General features: G+C 36.6%; 1 protein-coding gene across 3 annotated transcripts in view; it reads left to right on the top strand.

Moving 5' to 3' along the window:
* LOC106948342 (noelin-2-like) overlaps positions 1-18,220 on the top strand; it is a 46,447-nt gene extending 28,227 nt beyond the window's left edge. For all 3 annotated transcript variants that reach the window (XM_015033956.1, XM_015033958.1, XM_015033957.1), the window contains 5 exons: positions 2,421-2,640; positions 3,690-3,796; positions 12,822-12,998; positions 14,467-14,640; positions 17,467-18,220. In XM_015033956.1, the coding sequence (XP_014889442.1) occupies positions 2,421-2,640; positions 3,690-3,796; positions 12,822-12,998; positions 14,467-14,640; positions 17,467-17,787 (999 nt within the window). In that variant the 3' untranslated portion in view covers positions 17,788-18,220. The remainder of the gene's footprint in view (positions 1-2,420; positions 2,641-3,689; positions 3,797-12,821; positions 12,999-14,466; positions 14,641-17,466) is intronic.
* The last annotated feature ends 522 nt before the right edge of the window (positions 18,221-18,742 follow it).

Genomic DNA, 18,742 nt, shown 5'->3' with positions numbered 1-18,742 from the left:
ACTCAGGTAGTTTGTGGTAGTAATGTGATAAAGTCAAAAGCTTCACGGTGGGGGTTGGGGGGAGGGGGGCGTGCATTTGAAAGGCAATGAATGACATGAAAGAAATTGTGCTGAAAATATTTTAAACATGATAAAGTGGAGGAAAACAGTGAGCATAACTGTTCCCACAACAGCAGGGCAGGACATGGACTGATTAGTAAATGTCCTTCCTTGATTTGTCGTTGTGTTTATTTGTGTGTGGGAGTTTTGCTGTTCTGACAGGATAATGACGCCTTTGTCTTCCCACTGAAACGTCTTTCAAACTCCCTTTTCTTTTGAATATGAACTCAGAATCCTTTCTCCACACAGCTAATTGTTGTGCAGCAATTTAAAGACAAACAGGCATCTGCATAATGAAAACCCTTTATCCTTCTGCAGTAACACACAGTTACTTCCTATATATAATTTATACCAACACTGATGTTCATTAAGCTGTTTGTAGACTAAAGTCAGATTTCGTTCTGGTTCTTGATTTATCTGCTGTGAATTATAAAATTTAAATCACAAAGCTTTATGCTTTTTATCTGGGTCAGAGCAAACTGTAGTCCAGCCCCTGCATATTCTTTTCCGGTACATTTTCCATCTCCTTCTGTGGGATTTTGAAGTGTTCCCGGGCCAGATGGAACGTGTATTCCCTCCAGCATGTTCTGGGGGTGCTTTGCATTTGGTAATGTGATTTTTTTTTCTTCCCATCCTCAGATTTTCTTCTTTTAGTTTTAGCTCATCTCCAAGGAGAGCTAAAAGGTCTTAATATGGAAGCAGAAAAAACATGACTCACAGTGTCTCAGCAGTTAAATGTGTGTAAAATAAGGTCATGAATAACAGAAGAGAGGAAAAAATATTTTGCTCAAGTAAACACATTTGTGAAAGTAAAGAGGTTTTAGCCAAGCGTCACAAAATTTCCAACTGAACTTCTGCTGCTTATTTTTGTGATTAGTGACGAGGTTCATCACTGAGGCACCGACTCCTCTGGAATCAGATGTAGAGACAAATAAAACACAAACTAGAAGCTTATATTCCAAGTTTGATCATAATTGAAACTGCAGCACGCTTCTCCAAACAAAGATGAAACTTACTGATGATTTTTTTTAGCTTTAAAACCTTCAAAAGTTTATTTATTCATTGTAGCACTGAAATTCTCATCACCATCTTAAGAGCTAAAACACAAAGATGTAAGTAATCATTTTATAATGTTTCCATTTATTGGCTACTTTAAGTTGATGCAAAATAAACATATTAACTGGCAAAATACACATTAAAATTAAATACTTTTTACAACTAACATCTTTTGACTCTTCGGAGGCGCTGCCAGTATAAAACAATGTTGCTCCATGAAAAACAAACTCTGAACTGTTGGATCTGCTGTAAGTGAGATATTTTGAGCAGAGTTGCACAGGAAGGCGATGAACAGGCTAGTGTCAAACAATTTCTGGGTCAGGGCCCTTGAAGTACAAAATCATTCAAACAATCAAATATGTTATTATTCTCTGTGTCTCTATTAAGATGAGCTGATACTGAGAATCTGGGCAGGACTGAGCTTCAACAAATGGATGGATGGATTGTTAAGTCAGCGGGTTTTCTTATTGAGAAGATGAAGTTTAAAGATGGAAATGCCAGGCAGCTAATTACTGTTTACATTTTGACCACATAATAATCTGAGTCTGTGAGAGGATGAGTGTTAAACTGAGAGACAGTGATTAGGAAAATAAAACCACACTTTTCATCTCACATCACATTCAAATGAAGAGGTATGGAAACAGCTGCTAATTTGACTGTTTTAATTGGGTTTTAAGGGCTGTTGTGCTTTTTTGGCTATATAAAATATAGCCTATATATATATATATATATATATATAATTTTTATAATACTATTGGACTTTTTGCCTTAGTGATGCAAAATGCCTTTACCAGTGTGTCACACTTTGGATACATGGGAAGATCAATCATTTTGCAATCTAAAAGCTGTGGGTTCACTTTCAGCTTTCTTCTGCATGAAGAATCCGGAATTAATCACTCCATGGTTTTTTTACACCATCTAAAAGATGAGCTGCTGTTTTCTGGACAGTGATGATGCAGAGATGACTGATAGAACAGGACACAGAACATTTCGGTTTGGTGCGATGAGAGGAAAATGCCTGCAGGACATGTCTGAGCCTTGGATATCCACCGTTCTCTACACCCTCTTACTGTTTACGCTTCTCAGCGAAAAATAACAAGCATGTTGGCTGATAACAAGAGTACTGCAAATGCCACTTTTTTCACCTTGAACTTCCTGTTTTGTCACTTTCAGGCATGGACTCTGCAGGTCAGATGCTAAGTTATGCCCCTCTGCTGCTCAGTTCCTGTAACCTGTCCCATTTTCCATCTCTTGTGCACCACCAGGAGTTAAAGGGCCAGATGTCTCAGCTGCGGCCCCTGTTGTCGGTGGTGGAGCAGTACAGATTGGACTTGCAGATGCTGGCCACTTTGCGAATGGAGCTGCTCAACCTATCGATCATCCTGACAGCCATTCAGGAGGAGGTTGGAGCATACGACTATGAAGAACTTCAGCAACGGGTGTTACTGCTGGAGACCAGGCTGCACAGCTGCATGAACAAACTGGGTACGTGTTAAAGGGTCAGAAAGAAAATGTGTTGCTGGGGCTGACTCCCAGGGCTTGAATTTTCTAATTTGGCAGGAGAGTAATGCCAGTTAGGACGGCTATGCCTTTACTGATTGCCTGAGAATTTTGTGACATTTAATTTAAAAACACAACACAGAGTAAATGGAAAAGGAATAAAAGGATGACTATAACAAAAGATCCAAGAGGTGAACAGAATAAATAAAGGTATAAAAAAAAAATCACATTTCAGCCGTTATTACATCAGTTAAGAGTTGATTTTTTAAAAATGTCCACAAAAGGATCATCTCACAGAAAATGACCAACATGTTTAATCTTAGAGCTAACATAAATCACAGTTATGCTGAGAGGTCCTTTTATGGTACAGTATAACTTTCTCATTGCTTCAGAGAGGAAATGACAGCACCATTAAATAAAAAGAAATTAATTAACAACAAAATGTGATGTAGTCTTAAAAGATCAGTTTGACATTTGGAGATTTGTGCTCTTTCCCTTTCTTGCACTCCAGGCTGTAGAGTAAATATAGAGTTCCAGCTCACAAGAGGCCAATTTCAAGATGTTAAATTGCAAAGTCAAATTTCTTAAGTTGTATTGGATATACATCTTTTTCATAACATCTGAAGCTAACATATTTACTTTATTCTGCTAACAAAAGACACTACGTGCCTGGAAAATACATCATACTGCCCCCTTAAAGTACATCACGACCTTTGAAAGACAGTTTGTCAAGACAGAAACAAGTTATTCAGGGATTCTGTTTGGAGAAGGAAAAAAATTGGGGCAAATTTCAGATAAGAGTTTGGTGCCACTTTAAGGTTACGGTTTTGTTTAGCTTATTAACACTGCAGTACAATTATATATCAGAAGCACATATAAATTCCTCAGAAACAATATTTATTTTTGAGAAAGATTTTATAAAAAGGGTGATAAATTAACAGTTGATGACTCCTTATGAATTAATTGGGACCTTCCATTTCATTCATTTGTCTTTTTTGTAAAAAATATGATTAAAATTTTCTGGGATCTTTCAGGTTGTGGTCGCCTGACTGCAGTTAGCAACCCGATCACTGTGAAATCGTCAGGGTCTCGCTTTGGCTCCTGGATGACTGACGCCATGATTCCCAGCTCTGACAGCAGGGTAGGTGCATGAAGTCCAAAGATCAACTGTTACAAAAAAGACTGAATAATATTTAGAAACAAAAACGCAATCATTTTTAAAGAATTTAGAGATTAACTGGCATGAAGATATTTAAGGATGTAGAAAAGGAAAACATTGACCATTGTAGGGTCTCTATACTTTGGGGGTTTACTGTAGTTCAGGGAGTTGTAGATGAGCTATTTCTTGTATAAGGAAAGTAAATGCTGCATTCTTGGCACAAAGTCGAGCCTCTTTCCTGTTGTAACCAGTCCTCTTTGTGCTGGTAATTGACAGAATCCAAAGATGTGGTCATGGACAATGGGTTATATTGTTTCGAAACTCCATATTCTCATCTTTTATTTTTAAAAGTGATCAGAATTGGGATGTGATTTGATTAACATCTTGAGTTGAGTCAGGATGGGAGTCAGAGCCCAACTCAGGCAGTAATCTCAGATGTTAAAACGTTGAATCTCCTGTCCAGGTTGGTGGTCAAACACAGGAGTTCAGCTTTCTGGTGTGTTGTTTATGAGAGAAGGAGTGATGGACTGGGCCGTCGTCTGCTGAAAGGCAGGGACTACTTTGGTCTATCATGGCCAAGATGCAACTGAGATGAAAAAAAATAAATAAAAAAATAAAAAAATCACAGTTTCTGCTCTTACTGCATTTAGACTCTGTGTCCTATGGTCTTCATTAATGACCAAAAATGTGAGGTTTCAGATATGATTGTAAATTTTCCTGCCAGAAAGTATACAGTTGTAACTAGATATTTACATACACTTAACAAAGACACAGATGCATTATTCTGTTTTCCAACTTTAAATCAGAATAAATATTTTATTTTTTCAAGCAGTTAGGATGAGCAAAAATATTTACTTGTTAAACTCTAGAAAAATGACAACTAATTTTTTATGACGTTTAGGTAAAGATCAGTCTGCCTTTAAACAGTTTGGGAATGCCTAGATAATTATGCCATGCTATGTAAGGCTTCTGGTCGGTTAATTCATACCATTTAAAAGCAACTAAACAATTAATTAAATGTTTTTATGTTTGAATATAAGAATTAGACCTTAAAAAAGTTATACAAAATGTTCTCTTGTTACTCTGAAGACTAGCGAACAGACAGTTTTTCAATATATAATTTCTATCTAACCTTAAACTACAAAACTTTTGTCAGATTTAATGTCAGACAATGAGGAGAAAATGTTGTAGCTTTTCATACATTATATGTAAATATCTGGTTTCAGCTGTATATCCCTTCTTGCTAAGAGTTGGATTGTGAGCTGGATGTCTGGGTTCCCTTTATGCTCTTGAAGTTTTTATGGACACAAAGTTACTGTAGGCACGGTCAAAAGAAAAGGAAATCTTAGATGCTTTTTCTCAAGCCATATAAAAAATAAATAAAGTAATAAAAATGGATGCCCTTGATAAAGTATTTTTAGGTCTGGTTTAGAAGTCTGTAGAAGCTGTCATCATAGTAAATGACGATGTCCACGGCCACATGGTTGGAAAGCTCGACATTCTTCTTAATGTATTTTCTCTGTCTTATTTCCAACATGACTTTGTTGTGCACTTTGTTTTCACTCTTTACAAGCTTCATTCGCTTCTACCGTATGCACACACAGACACAACAAAACAGTCTGCTCAGGCAGCACATATTTAGCTAGTTGTCAAGGCGACTGTCTCCCAGTTGCCAGGTGTGATTTATATTGCCACGCTGACCCGTGCTGTGTGAGCTTTCCCTGTAATGGGAGGGAACCATGCAAAGCATCAGTATTCCAGTTGCATGACCCGTTTAGCTCCAGTTCACTGGTGTAAGGTCCTTCACATTTCTGATGTCTGTTTGGATCTTCTTTCCTCATCTTCCATCTTGATGGTTATTGATGTATAATGTATGTTCTCCATTCAGAGTGTGGCATTCTGGAAACAAAACAAGTAGAGCTTATAAAAATGCAGGATTTGCTGCTTGTATGTGTTCTATATATAACACAATGAAAATATAAAAAGATCTCAACTTCTGCTGACAGATTTTTTCTATCTTTAAGACTGTTTTTGTGTTGATGGCTATGTGTTGATGGCACGGTACAGTATGATGATTAAGAAACCAGATTTAATTCATTAGGATTTTTTAAATTCATTTCATTTTATCTATGAAATCACAATAAATGTCCTCTTGAGGCACTTTAGAAAAAAAACATTTGAATCAATCACAGTTATCAAGTCCTAGTTAATTATTCAAATTAGTTTAGAAAGTTTTTATCCAAGGAAACCCAGCAGATTGCATCCAGTCAATGACTGTGTATTTTTCAAACAGCAACACCATAATTATGTGACAGATAAAGCATGAAATAATCCATAGAATGATCTAAATTTCACAATTGAGTATGAATATGCATGCTTCAAGACCATGGATTGTTGAAGAGTTTTGTTGGTGAGGCGTCCTGGTCATTGCCTTTCTACACAACTCAACTCCCTTCACTGCTCAGTCTGGGCTTTCTCCTATTGAGCTGGATTTCTCCAGTAGATTTTCTACCAGCCAATCAGAGAACAGAAGCTTTATTAATTTTGACTGAATTAGAAATCAATATCCTTTTTTGAAAGTCAATCTATTTAACAGTTGCCACATAGACGGATGATTTAATAATTTGGAATGGCAAAATAGTGGACTACCATGCAGCACTTTCTAAGCTGCACATTTACAAAAATCACATCACCTGCATTTTCTGTGCTCTCAGAAAATCAAAACTAATAGAAATATAATGTAAATGTTCTTAGTGGCTTGTGATAAACATAATGCAGCTTTTATAACAGTTGTCATCAAGTTGAGAAAGCTGTTACAAGTTATACTGTACCTGGACAGCAGTCTTATAGCTGCATTTTCTCTTCCAAATATTTTATTATTGTTTTCAAAGCATTTGCATATCTGAAGTGTTAGGACTCCTTTTAGCTTTGCCAACCCACTGTCTGCACACACTTGCATTCACACATGCACAATGTGAGTCAAAATGAGTAAATGTCTATTTCACAGACTCTTTGGTATCCTTGACTACAGTGTCAGCACAGGGTCCCAGCTTGACATTTATGAAATCTTTATTAGGTCTTTAAAGTATGAATGCATATGTGTGTGTTTGCATGATTTACTCTCACTCTCTGAGGCAGGCCAACATCTGTCGCAGTATTTGAGAACATCTTCTAAAGTGTGGACATTTCGTGATCTGTCAAGGTTTCTGTTGATGGGAGCAGAGATGAAGGAAGAGAGCAAACACACTGGAGAGGAGAGGTGGCCTGGCTGCAGCCTTCCAGCACAGTCTGGGTTTTCTCCCCTTCACTCGGATTGTCTCCAGTTGATTTTCTAAAGGGCCAATCAGCAAACAGAATGAGAAGTTTGAACATTGATTTATTGCTCTGTTTTAGAATTGTAGATTGTCTGTAGTTTTAGCAAAGGCAGTGGAGAGAGTGAACGTAGACAAATAATGAATTGCTTCCAAATATTGAATTGCCTGCCAGTGGAAAAGCACCTTTGCTGGAAGAGAGGAAAACATTCAATAAAAGATTAATATGAAAACTAATGAGGTCAAAGATGATTAGGAGAAAGGTCATTATGACTTAATGATTTAAATCATTTGGGCCTGCTGAGATTTTCAGGTTTCTATTTAATTAAAATTGTATTTCATCTGTAGATACATGATTAATGTACAGCTGTTTACATGTATATATTTTTTAGATATTTTTATATTCAGTGGGGTATGTTTTCTTATTGAACTGCTGTAACAAGTGAATTTCCCCACTGTGATTAATAAAGGTTTATTCTACTCTATATTGAAGAAAATGATGGACATTTACAGATGGTATTTATTTTGTTTGATTCTTTTGAGATTGCTTTTTTTTACATTTTCCATCTGGTAACCTTAAATATCAAAAAGATTGAAGGCTGAGAGGTAAGGTGGGCAGTAAATACCAACTGTCACTGATATAGTGATTTTAATATATACTGTATCTTAGATGAAACGGACAATCTGGATACAACATTTGGTAAAAAGGTATATTTACGGTCCCCTACATTTATGCTCTGCATGCGAGAAGATATTTTGCCATCTGCTTGAAGTTTCACAGCTGTTCAGGCTAATCCTACAGGTTTAGGTGACTAAGATACTAGTTGACTTGATTACTGCAACAGTGTCTTCACAGGTCTGCCCAAAAACTAAGTCAGACTAGGTTTCCTTAAACCGATAGGTTTTTACTAGTCCACACTGTAAACAGAGTTCGAGTTCATTACCTTACAATGAAACTGTTACGTATGTAACTGAATCTGAAACTGTCTTTGTGATTGTGACTGTCTTTGTGAAGGATTGATGTAGTAGTAATTTTCTGACATACATTAGATCATACAAGTTGTCTTAGCATAATTATATTTCTTGTGAATTGGAACTATTGACTATTTGCAACTATGTAACTTAATCATTGATGGATGTTGGAAGTGAGGGACAGGCGTATTGGACAGATTGAAACTGTTCTCCCAAGTTGTTTATGCCACTTTACCCATGGTTGATGCCACTGTATCGTTTCTTTGACTTGTTCGAGTCAAGCTGGTTGTACCTGGTTGTGGCTCATATTTACAAAAGTTTGAAATAATTAGGTTAGAAAACCTCCATCATGATGTGTTGATCAAACTGCCAACTTTGCCTGAATTCAGACCACATCATTTATATCACTATGTCATAAAAAACATACAAAGGACCAGATGCTAACCAGTTTTTTCCATACATGTTAGGCTACGTGACAGTGCGGCATTGTCTCCATAGTTACTAATGGTTAGAAGAGTATCAACCTCATAATGCAATGTTTGGTATGTTTCTAATCATATTTACTAAAAAAGCATATGAATGTTAATCTTCTTACTTAACATCCTTGTGATTGACAGCTGCTGTCCGTCGCCACCGGATCTTTCATCACTACAACTAAATAAAATGACAAGTTTGGTTTGCATTCTTGCCTGTTTGCACAACTCTATGGCCATTTTTAAAGTTAAATCAAGTAAATAAAAGTGATATTCAGCTACAGATGTCTGCTTTTTGATAGGAGCTCATTGGTTGCTTTGTGGTCTGTCATGGCAGAGTTGTCAGAGTTCTGAAGAGTGTGATATGTGCAAGAGGTCAATATAATATAGAGAGCAGTGTTGTACTGAATTCTGGTGTCCATTTAAAACACAAAGCCTGTGTTGCATCACATACACACCAAAAACTAGACTATCCATTAAATATGTCTGCATGTCTGTCACTGTGCCTACACCCACAACCCTTTGCTATCAGCCTTCAGAAGCCTTCTTTTCAAGTTCAGCAATCTCTGCACCGATGATTTTTTTGTTTTTTCTACAAGAGAATGCTGTTCAGTGAGTGTCAAAATCACCTTCTGCAGCCAAGAATATCCATTATGTTGTACTGGGGGACAGAGTAGTGGAATTTAGACTTTAATACCTTTATATCCCAATTTTCTACACCTGAATTGAATTGATGATTGCTGACAAGACTCCTGCCGAACTTGATGAAAGCTGTTGAGGTAATGGATTTATTTCAAACATGTTTATTGCATCTGCTAGTTTAATTTTCTCACATATCTGGTGTGAATTGTGTAGCATGCATACTGATATGCCTGGTGTTACACTCCACAAATTTATAGTGCCTGTTTTGAATGCAGAAAAAGATGCAACCCAGAAGAGAATCTGTCTTTCAAATAGTCTCTTTGGCAATCCAATTAAAGAGATACACACCAACGTGTAAAATTCCAGTAACACTACCAAATTTAAACAACAATGAAAGGAGCTGCTATGTTGAACCAAATTAGAAACTGAATTTTAAAATATTTATGTTTTTCACAAACAGATGTCTTTCGCAGGCAGTTTGTTTATCCACAAACTGCCTAAAACCTGCAGAGAGAAACATCAGACAGCGCTCTTCTGCAGTAGTACCTTGGTACTCCTGTCATCCCATTTATGTTCAGACTGGAAGACCGAACACAGAGCGATAGAAGAACTTACTGGATCACCCGACCAGTCATTCTTTGTTTCATTTATGAAGCTAAAGGTAGCAGCAGGAAAACACCAGCTCCTACAGCCAACTCAGTCCTCTTCCTCCATTTGGTCCTCTTCATCTTCATTACCTCTTGTCATTTCTCCATTCTAACCAATTTCAATCCACCTCAGTTCAATCTGAAAAGGCTTAATGGCATTACTCATCATTGTTTAGACATTATTTACCCAGGATGCATTGCAGCGTGAACAACATGGTGACATGGTGCGACAATGTTTTATTAAAATGTATAAACTAAACGGCCTACAATAATACTGTATTGTTTTAATGTAAAATAAACATTTCTTCAAGTCTATTGTTACAACTAATCAAGTATCCTTTTAAGAAGACGTGCTGGACTATTTCAACATGTGAATAATGTATTCACAACTAACTTTCCTATTCTCAAACTTAACTTTTTAAGTTGTTTGTATGAAATTAAATTGTGCATTCACATATGAGATGATTACAGGAAACAAAGAGTTTTCCTTCCTTTGAATTTTTGTTCAAAATGAAATTCAAAAGGAGGGAGGCATCAGATTGCTGACAGCAGAATAAAAGAAGGCAGTCAGTTCTTCTCATTGTCTTTCCAAAGTGAATTTCAATTAGAATGTGAAATATTCAACCCCCCCGCCTCCCCCCAAAATAAATCCGTATAATCATTTATCACTGTCCTTGTCTTAAAGTCCCTGATTCAACTTGAATGTTGAAAACTGTAAATCAAAATAATAAAATTTCTCAGCATGTTTTGTGAAAGCTCTGCAGAAGAGAATTTATTTCTCATAAAATTTAGCTCATTCAATCTTTTCTGTTCTCAGAACTTTTCTCATTTTGTAATTGTAATAATGAGCATCTGTTTCACCTACAATGGTTTCTTCTCTCAATGCTCTTTATTTCTATCGCTCTGTGTTCGGTCTCCTCTCCTTCATCTGTTTCACCTCTGATTCTTCTCTGGTTAATTCATTTTCCACACTGTGGAAGGTTATTTTTTCTTCCATTTGTTGCCTCTTCACACTCCTCTCCTATCATTATTTTCTTCTTATGAATATCTTTACTCCATTTTTGATTGCATTCAGATTATTTGGTTTTACTTTCCAACCGACCGTAACATGAATTTTGGTCAACCTAATTAGAGAAATTAGATGAGATGAAAGCCAATCTTATCTACTTGGATATGGGAGAATTTATTTGTCACATATGTTCATCCTTCTCATAAGCTGTTACATTTATCTCTTTAAAACCACAAACCTTTTTGACCAGTATTTTATGTGATGCACCAACCATCAGATACATTTTTTCAATTGATTTTTATTTTTTTGAGATTTTTGTTGTTGTTGTTGATGGATTAAGATGAAAATTTTGAGGAAGAAGGGATCTAGATGTTTCACCAAGATTGTGTACTGCTGGAAAATTTAAACTTTACTACAATCTCAAATGGTTTGCAGTCTCTAAAATGTCACATCACCAAAAGTCAAAGTTATGTGGTGCCTGATGACTAATAGAGATCTTGATCTTTATACTGAGATTAAATTACATATAGGCTGTCTATTACAAATAAATTCCACTGTATTTTGCTGGGGGGTGTTATATTAAGTGGGGTAGAATGACAGTACACCCCATTAATTTCTGATTTTTATTTGTGAAAACATTCACCACCACATGTCCTTTTGCTCAAACTTTAATTTATGCACTTCTTTGATCGACATAGATTTAATGTCTGTTGCATAAAATCCTGATCAAATCCATTGAAGTTTGTGGCTGTAATGTGACAAAATGAGAACAAACAGACACATTTGTAAGTCGCTGTCTACATTCTGAGGCGTCAACAAGACAAGCTTTATTCGGAAGTTGTAATAATGTATTTTCTTATTAATCATATCACTGTGGTACACTGGACCAGGAGCAGCAAAAGATTGTTTAAGGGTCCCCATTAGTTTCAGACCATCATGGAAAATAAATGGCAATTACTTACCAGACAGAAACAAACACAAGCAGATATCTCATTTATCACAGATGACCTCCAGCTTACTGACTTGTAATGATGGCCCATTTTGAAGGAACACATCTTTCATAGTGGCAACTTTGTGGTGTTATGTTCTTTTTTTTATTTATTTCAACTGGCTGCGGCCCAAAGAAATTGTGAAAATGTATTTCTGAAATGAAACTTTTAAAACATAGAAATTGTGTTGGCTAATGATGCCGTTAATGCTGAAGGCAGTGCTTGCCGGTTTTAGTACTCAGGGAAAAAAAGCTATTGCTGGAATCCTATTATATTTTGTGCATTATCTAAAAGCATCTGAATACGCAGAGGCTGACTTTCCAAGCAGGGTGGGGAGCCTGCTGACTTTTAATAGACATAACCTGTCCTAATTGTTAGGTGGAGTCAACATTGCATTACATTTGATTATAATATTACCACAGTTTGCCCTTATTTTACTTGCTAATTATGTAGTGACCAACAGAGGGAGAGTATTAGGAGTTACACAGTGGGATCACTGCTGGTAAGCAGCAGTGACAATGATGGATTACTATAAATTAAACTAATATATTTGCTCATTTGGGGGTAATTTATTTTACAAGCTAAATAACAATTGAACTGTAAAATCGGTGTTTTCATGCCCACCTTAAGAATAAAGCTTGACATAGTTAACTTTTGTGTAAACAAGGAAAATTAAAAGCTTGGAGAATCTGAAAGTGGAAACCAATAACTGAGTGGATTGAAAGTAAGTTACAAGAATTAGACAAAGATCTGAGATGAAAAACTGTATATACACTGGAAATAATTAATAATAATTACAAGAAAGTCTGCAATTGTGATAACATAGACCCAAAGTGGAAGGTGGTGAAATATGATAAACAAAACTCAGAACAAATAAAATGAACAAGACAAAATGACAAATTTGTAATACACACACAAAAACTTAAAAATATGACTATCTAATTCCCTCTTTTCTCTTCACCAGGTGTGGTCAATGGATGGCTACTATAAAGGCAGGCGTGTGCTAGAGTACAGGACCATGGGAGACTTTACGAAAGGCCAGAACTTTGTCCAGCACCTGTTGCCCCATCCCTGGGCAGGAACTGGCCATGTGGTCTACAACGGCTCACTCTATTACAACAAGCACCAGAGCAACATCCTGGTATGAGCCTGTGGATGACTGAAGATGTGACCAGCTAAATATGACAATTTTATTGTTTATTGTTCAAATTTCCTATCATGATCCCTGTTTTTAAGCGGCACTTCTAGTGACCATCATGGGTACAAATTGATAAAAAGTTACATTTCACTTTGCCTGAGAGACACATTTTCTACTTTCAAGCTGCATGAAATTCCATCTTGTTAACCTTCTGGATGGGCTGCGTAGTAAAGCAGCTGACAGCACTGTTGCAAGGAGATCCTGGGTTCAAATCCCAGCCTGGAGTTTCCATGTTCTCTCTGTGTTTGGTTCTCTCCAGGTACTATGGGATCTGTGTGTGTGCATGATTGTTTGTCCTGGTCTGTGTTGTCCAACGTGTACCTCGCCTCTTGCTGGAGACAGGCACCAGCACTCCTAACCACTCGACCAGGGATAAGTGTGAAGGATGATGAATGGATGGGTGGATGGATGATAAGATTCTGGGCCTGATGTATTAAAATTTAGTAGCTCTTGCTTCACTGAAATGAAATAAACCGTGACTTTAATTCACAAAGCCCTTACAAACAGAAATTAAAGCACATTGTTCTTTTCTTTTTTCTAAAGATTTGGTACATATTTTTACAGAATACAATATATAATACATCCAATACCTGTTTGACCTGATACAAATCTATTTAGTTAGAATATAAAACACAAAAAATATGTGCATATGTTAAACTAATATTTGACAGAAGCACTTTTGGATTCAATTGTAGAATTCAGTTGTTTTTTTTACTCGACCTGCCAGCATTTACTCTGACTGACCTCAACTCACCAAAATAACAGGATTTTCCTTATTAATGTCTGTCTATTACAACAGTTTGCAGAATGTTAGAAATTATGGAATTGATCTAACTGTCAGAAGTATTAAACAAGAGAAGTACACAAACAATTCCTCAGAATTATTCACATACCATGGACAGCTCACTACTCAGCTCCTCCAGACTAGTGGCAGCAGCAGTTAGCAAACACCTGGTATCTGCTGAGCTTATACAAACTACTTTTCAGTGCAACATTTCAAAGAAAGGTTATAAACAGGGTGATGGAAACGCATAGTTGTGATGTCGTACTCAACACTGATTGGCCGAAAGAGTAGGAGTTTCTTAAAGATACAGATGCCAATTTCAAGATGTGTTTATTATTTACCTTATTTACCTTTTCCCCCCAATTTGCTTGTTCAAGGAATTTAAAATAATGCAGGAAAATGTTGACAATGCTGTTACTCATTCAGTGAGGACACAGATTTATTATCTTGGAGATGCTTTAACAAATTAGATTAAAAGTCTAATTACCAGCTGCCACAGTCTCTGTTGGGAACACTGCAACATGCTGAGTACTTATTTTGACCAAGTCCACATGCCACTGAATGTAATGGACTGTGACCAGGTTGCTCATAAGCCATGATTCTGAAAAAAATATTCTGTGTTTCTAGGTTCAGTACCATTTCCGTTCTCGCAGTGTGTTGCTGCAGCGCAGTCTGAGTGGGGCTGGATACAACAACACCTTCCCTTACAGCTGGGGAGGATCATCTGACATCGACCTGATGGCTGATGAGACGGGACTGTGGGCTGTCTACACCTCCATCCCAAATGCAGGAAACATAATGGTAGTTTTCAAAGTGTTCTAAAATCTGCAGTTTTCTACACCTTCTTAAAGCCACTCCAAACACATCAGTGAAAATAGACAATATTATACAAGAAGCAGCAAATTAAAAGTTTTGCTTTGGAGATGACGGGGATGAGTTTGTCTGCATGTGCGACAAAACCTTGGAAGTGATGGATGGGCTTCAATATAACACTGACAGCTTGACAGGAAGAAAAATGTCCTAGAGTCCACAAAATGATAAAAGACCACAATTCTCACAACAAAGGATAGTCAAAATACCTAACATGTTTTCAATTTAAAGTTTGAAAAAGCAGAATTAAAGTTTTTACTTTAAGATTAGTGCTTTCCCTTTAACACATGATGCAAAGCTCTGGAAGTGCAATGAGACCTTGGTGTGTGATGTCTCGGTAATAAAACTCCACAATATTTCTTCAGAAAATAAAGTATTTCTTGTAAAACAATATCCAGTCACTATTTTTATCTAAGCTGTTATTATGTGTCCCAGGTGTCAAGGTTAGTGCTTTAACTATGAGACTCCATAGTTAAGCTCAGGACTCGTATTTTGAAGGGAAACAGGAAGAACCTTTTGATTCAGTTTCGATTGGTGAAAAAACAGAGTGTTTATACTGCAAATAAAGTTCTACAGTTTTAAAGTTCTGGTTTCATTTTTGTCCGTTGTGCGATCAGACAAACTCTTTCCAAATGAAGCTCCTGGGCCCTTGGCTAGATGGTTACACCCCTATGAAACACACTTTTGAGCTTCTAAACCACAAAACAGGCTATACATGCAAAACAACTACTGCCAACACCCCTGACACTTATTTTTATAGACACTATGATCATATACAAAAGTAATGTTAAAAGGGCAATCTTGTGTAAAATCAGCATTATAAAACATGTAAAACCATCAGGGCCTCATTTCAATGGTCATACTGCAAATATAAATGTTACCATTTAAATGGTACCCTGAAGGTTTCACATACCTTGGCATGAATATTAGGTCATCATCTGACCAGATCTACCAAAAGAATTACACATCATTAGTTAATAAATCTAAAGCAGAGCTGGAGCATTGGATGGATTCCCCTTTCTTTAATTGGTGGAGTTAACACACTTAAAATAACTATTTTACCTAAGTGTATTTACTTATTTCATTGTATTCACTCAAAAGTTAAAATGACAATATTTTTTTAAGATTGGATAAAGCAATATATCTCTGTTGTTATGGCAAAAAGTTTCCAAGAATTAAACTTCTTACTTTACAGGCTCCCTATGCTAAAGGTGGTTAAATCTTCCAAATTTCAGAATATATTGTTTAGCTTCCCAGTTTGGCGCTCTGTGGATGTGGATTTATTCAAAAGGCAACGATGTGAGGTGGATCTCAATAGAGTAGAAAGAATTAAAATCCACACCATTAGCAATTATCCCCTGTTTGAGTTCAAAGAAACAGCTTCCTACAATTACATCAAACCCTTTAAATTTAGCTACCTACATTGCATGGCATCAGTTACATTTTAGATTTATACAATTGCTGGTTGACACACCACTCAAAGACAACCCCAACACCTATACCAGATGGTATGTTACAAACTTGGGTCAGAAAAGGCTTCAGAACAGTTGATGATCTTTATACCAACTATATCTTTGCCAGTTTCAGTCAACTATCGGAATTTTAAGATTTGCATAGTCATAATCTCTTTAAGTATTTACAGATCAGACACTGGATCAATAACCAACCATTAGAGAGATTCTCTTATAGGCCAGAGGAAACTGCTTGAAACATGTGTGCTAGATCTCAAACGTACTACTACAAAAGGACTTGTTTCTTGTGTTTATAAATTGTCATTGATTATTCACCAGCTCAAGAGAGGTACTCAAAAAGATCAAAATGGGATTCAGATGTAAGCTGCATACATGGAGTTGATGGCTAAATTCATCTCAGACAGAGCTGATATCAACTAAGCTTAGACAAATTCAATTGAATATTTTCCACCACATTTATTATGCACCATATAGGTTGAGTAAACTGAATGTTGGTATCACTGATGCCAGAGATGTAAGTCGTCTGTTGCTTTGGAGATGTGTACAGCTGCAAACCTACTGGAATAATGTAATTCTGATAACATCAGAAGATTGTGGACTTTCTGTGGATGTCGATTGTAGGATTTGGATACTTTGGGATGTTGCACCCCTGAAATTATTTCCTTGAAAGACATACTTTGTCTTGCTGGCATTGGCAAGACAACTGTTGTTGTACTGCACTCCTGAAAAAATTCTCCATTCAGTAGGGGGACATTCATAGTTTGACCGGATCTGGACTCCCTTCCTGGACATTCTAACTAGATTTGACCTGAGGGACTGATCTGTGTCAATCTTTTCTGTCTCGTTTCAATTCTTATAACAATTTTGTTTCTATTACTACTTTTCTCTTATTTTTGGTTTTCAAAAATATGCCATGTAATGCTAAATTTAATTTTTACTGTGTGTGTTGCTGCATAGAGAGAGTGAGTTGGTTTTATTTTTGTAGCTTGTTTTTCAATCAAAAATAGAATACACTATTGTACACCAAATGTAAATTTTAATTGGTTGTGCATTCTCAATAAATATAGCTATAAAAACTACTTTAATTCCACATTGTCATTCTTAGTTTTGTGCTTTTTACTGAGGACAATCATGGATGCAGATGAAAGACTTTGCTTTAAACTTAAATGTTGATGTTTCTTAAAGGGTAAATATTACCATAGCAACTAAGCACTTCCATCTCTTTTGATGGTTTGTCTTAAACAGTTGAGCTGGCATGACTAAGTCTTTCCATTTCTGTCTTCAGGTTAGTCGCCTGGACCCTCGTTCCCTGGAAATCCTCCAAAGCTGGGACACAGGCTTCCCAAAGCGCAGTGCTGGGGAGGCCTTCATGATCTGTGGCACCCTGTATGTCACCAACTCTCACCTGGCTGGTGCCAAAGTCCACTTTGCCTACAACACCAACACCTCATCATACGAATATACTGACATCCCTTTTCATAACCAGTACTCCCACATCAGCATGATGGACTACAACCCCAGAGAAAGGGCACTGTACACCTGGAACAATGGGCACCAGGTGCTCTACAATGTTACCTTGTTCCATGTCATCCAGAGCGATGGCTAATATGACTCAATAGAAAATGATAAAAATGTATTTGATACTGCAAGTTAAAACACGCACAGACACAGACTTTGGTCTTTCACATTGTGTTTAAATCTGAATGACCTACAGACACAGTATGTTATGGGACCACTTCCCTGAAGGCCACAGATGAGTTTTCATCACAGCACTAATGCTGGAAAGAGATTTGGCAGTTTTTAGCTCTGTCTTATTTCATTCTATTTTATTCCATTTATATATCATGAGGGAATAAGATGGAGTGGAGGGTTGGGGGGGAGTAAAACATAAATACAGACAGAAAACAGGATTTTACGTCACTTTAGCATCAAGTTTTGACAATGAGCCTGTTGGAGATATTCGGGACTTGTAATGTAATTTGTGGACATGTTTAGTCAGCATGGTTGTTCAATCAATAAACTTTACTGTTAAATCTTGCTATCATTTCTTTGTTATCTTTGCCATGGATCAGGAAGAGTTAGGATTCAACACGACATAACTGAGATATTTAGGTCTTTCTCGAAGCCACAATGAAAAACTAAGCTGTGTGCAATGAAAGGAGCTGTTTTAACCAAACAGATGGAAAAAGCAGTAAAGATTTTTTGGAGGACTGAAAGCCTAAAAAAACCATTGGATTTATTAATTGTACACAGCCAAGCGTTCCTGCTTTAAGAATTTATTAATGTGCTCAAATTACATCTGGCCTGTTTTTCATCTCTTTTAAAAGAAATAATTCCCCGAAATACGGAAAAGTGTCATAATTAAGTTTAGAGGTTTCCTTATGAAAACTACATTTAAGCAGTTATTAATTAGTGAGAGTTCTAGGATTCCAAAACCGCAAGTGTTGTACTGGCAGATAATTCTGCTTAATAAGAAGTTTTGTTGTAGAAATACGATTTATTTAATAATTGTTATTGTAGAAGTCTCTTTTTTTTTGCAGTGTGTGTGCCTGTCAGTTATT

Source organism: Poecilia latipinna, unplaced genomic scaffold, assembly GCF_001443285.1.
Source record: "Poecilia latipinna isolate Pla-1442-1.1 unplaced genomic scaffold, P_latipinna-1.0 Scaffold283, whole genome shotgun sequence".
NCBI lineage: Eukaryota > Metazoa > Chordata > Actinopteri > Cyprinodontiformes > Poeciliidae > Poecilia > Poecilia latipinna.
Note: the sequence above shows the minus strand (reverse complement) of the source record. Positions and strands in the feature narration are given on the sequence as shown.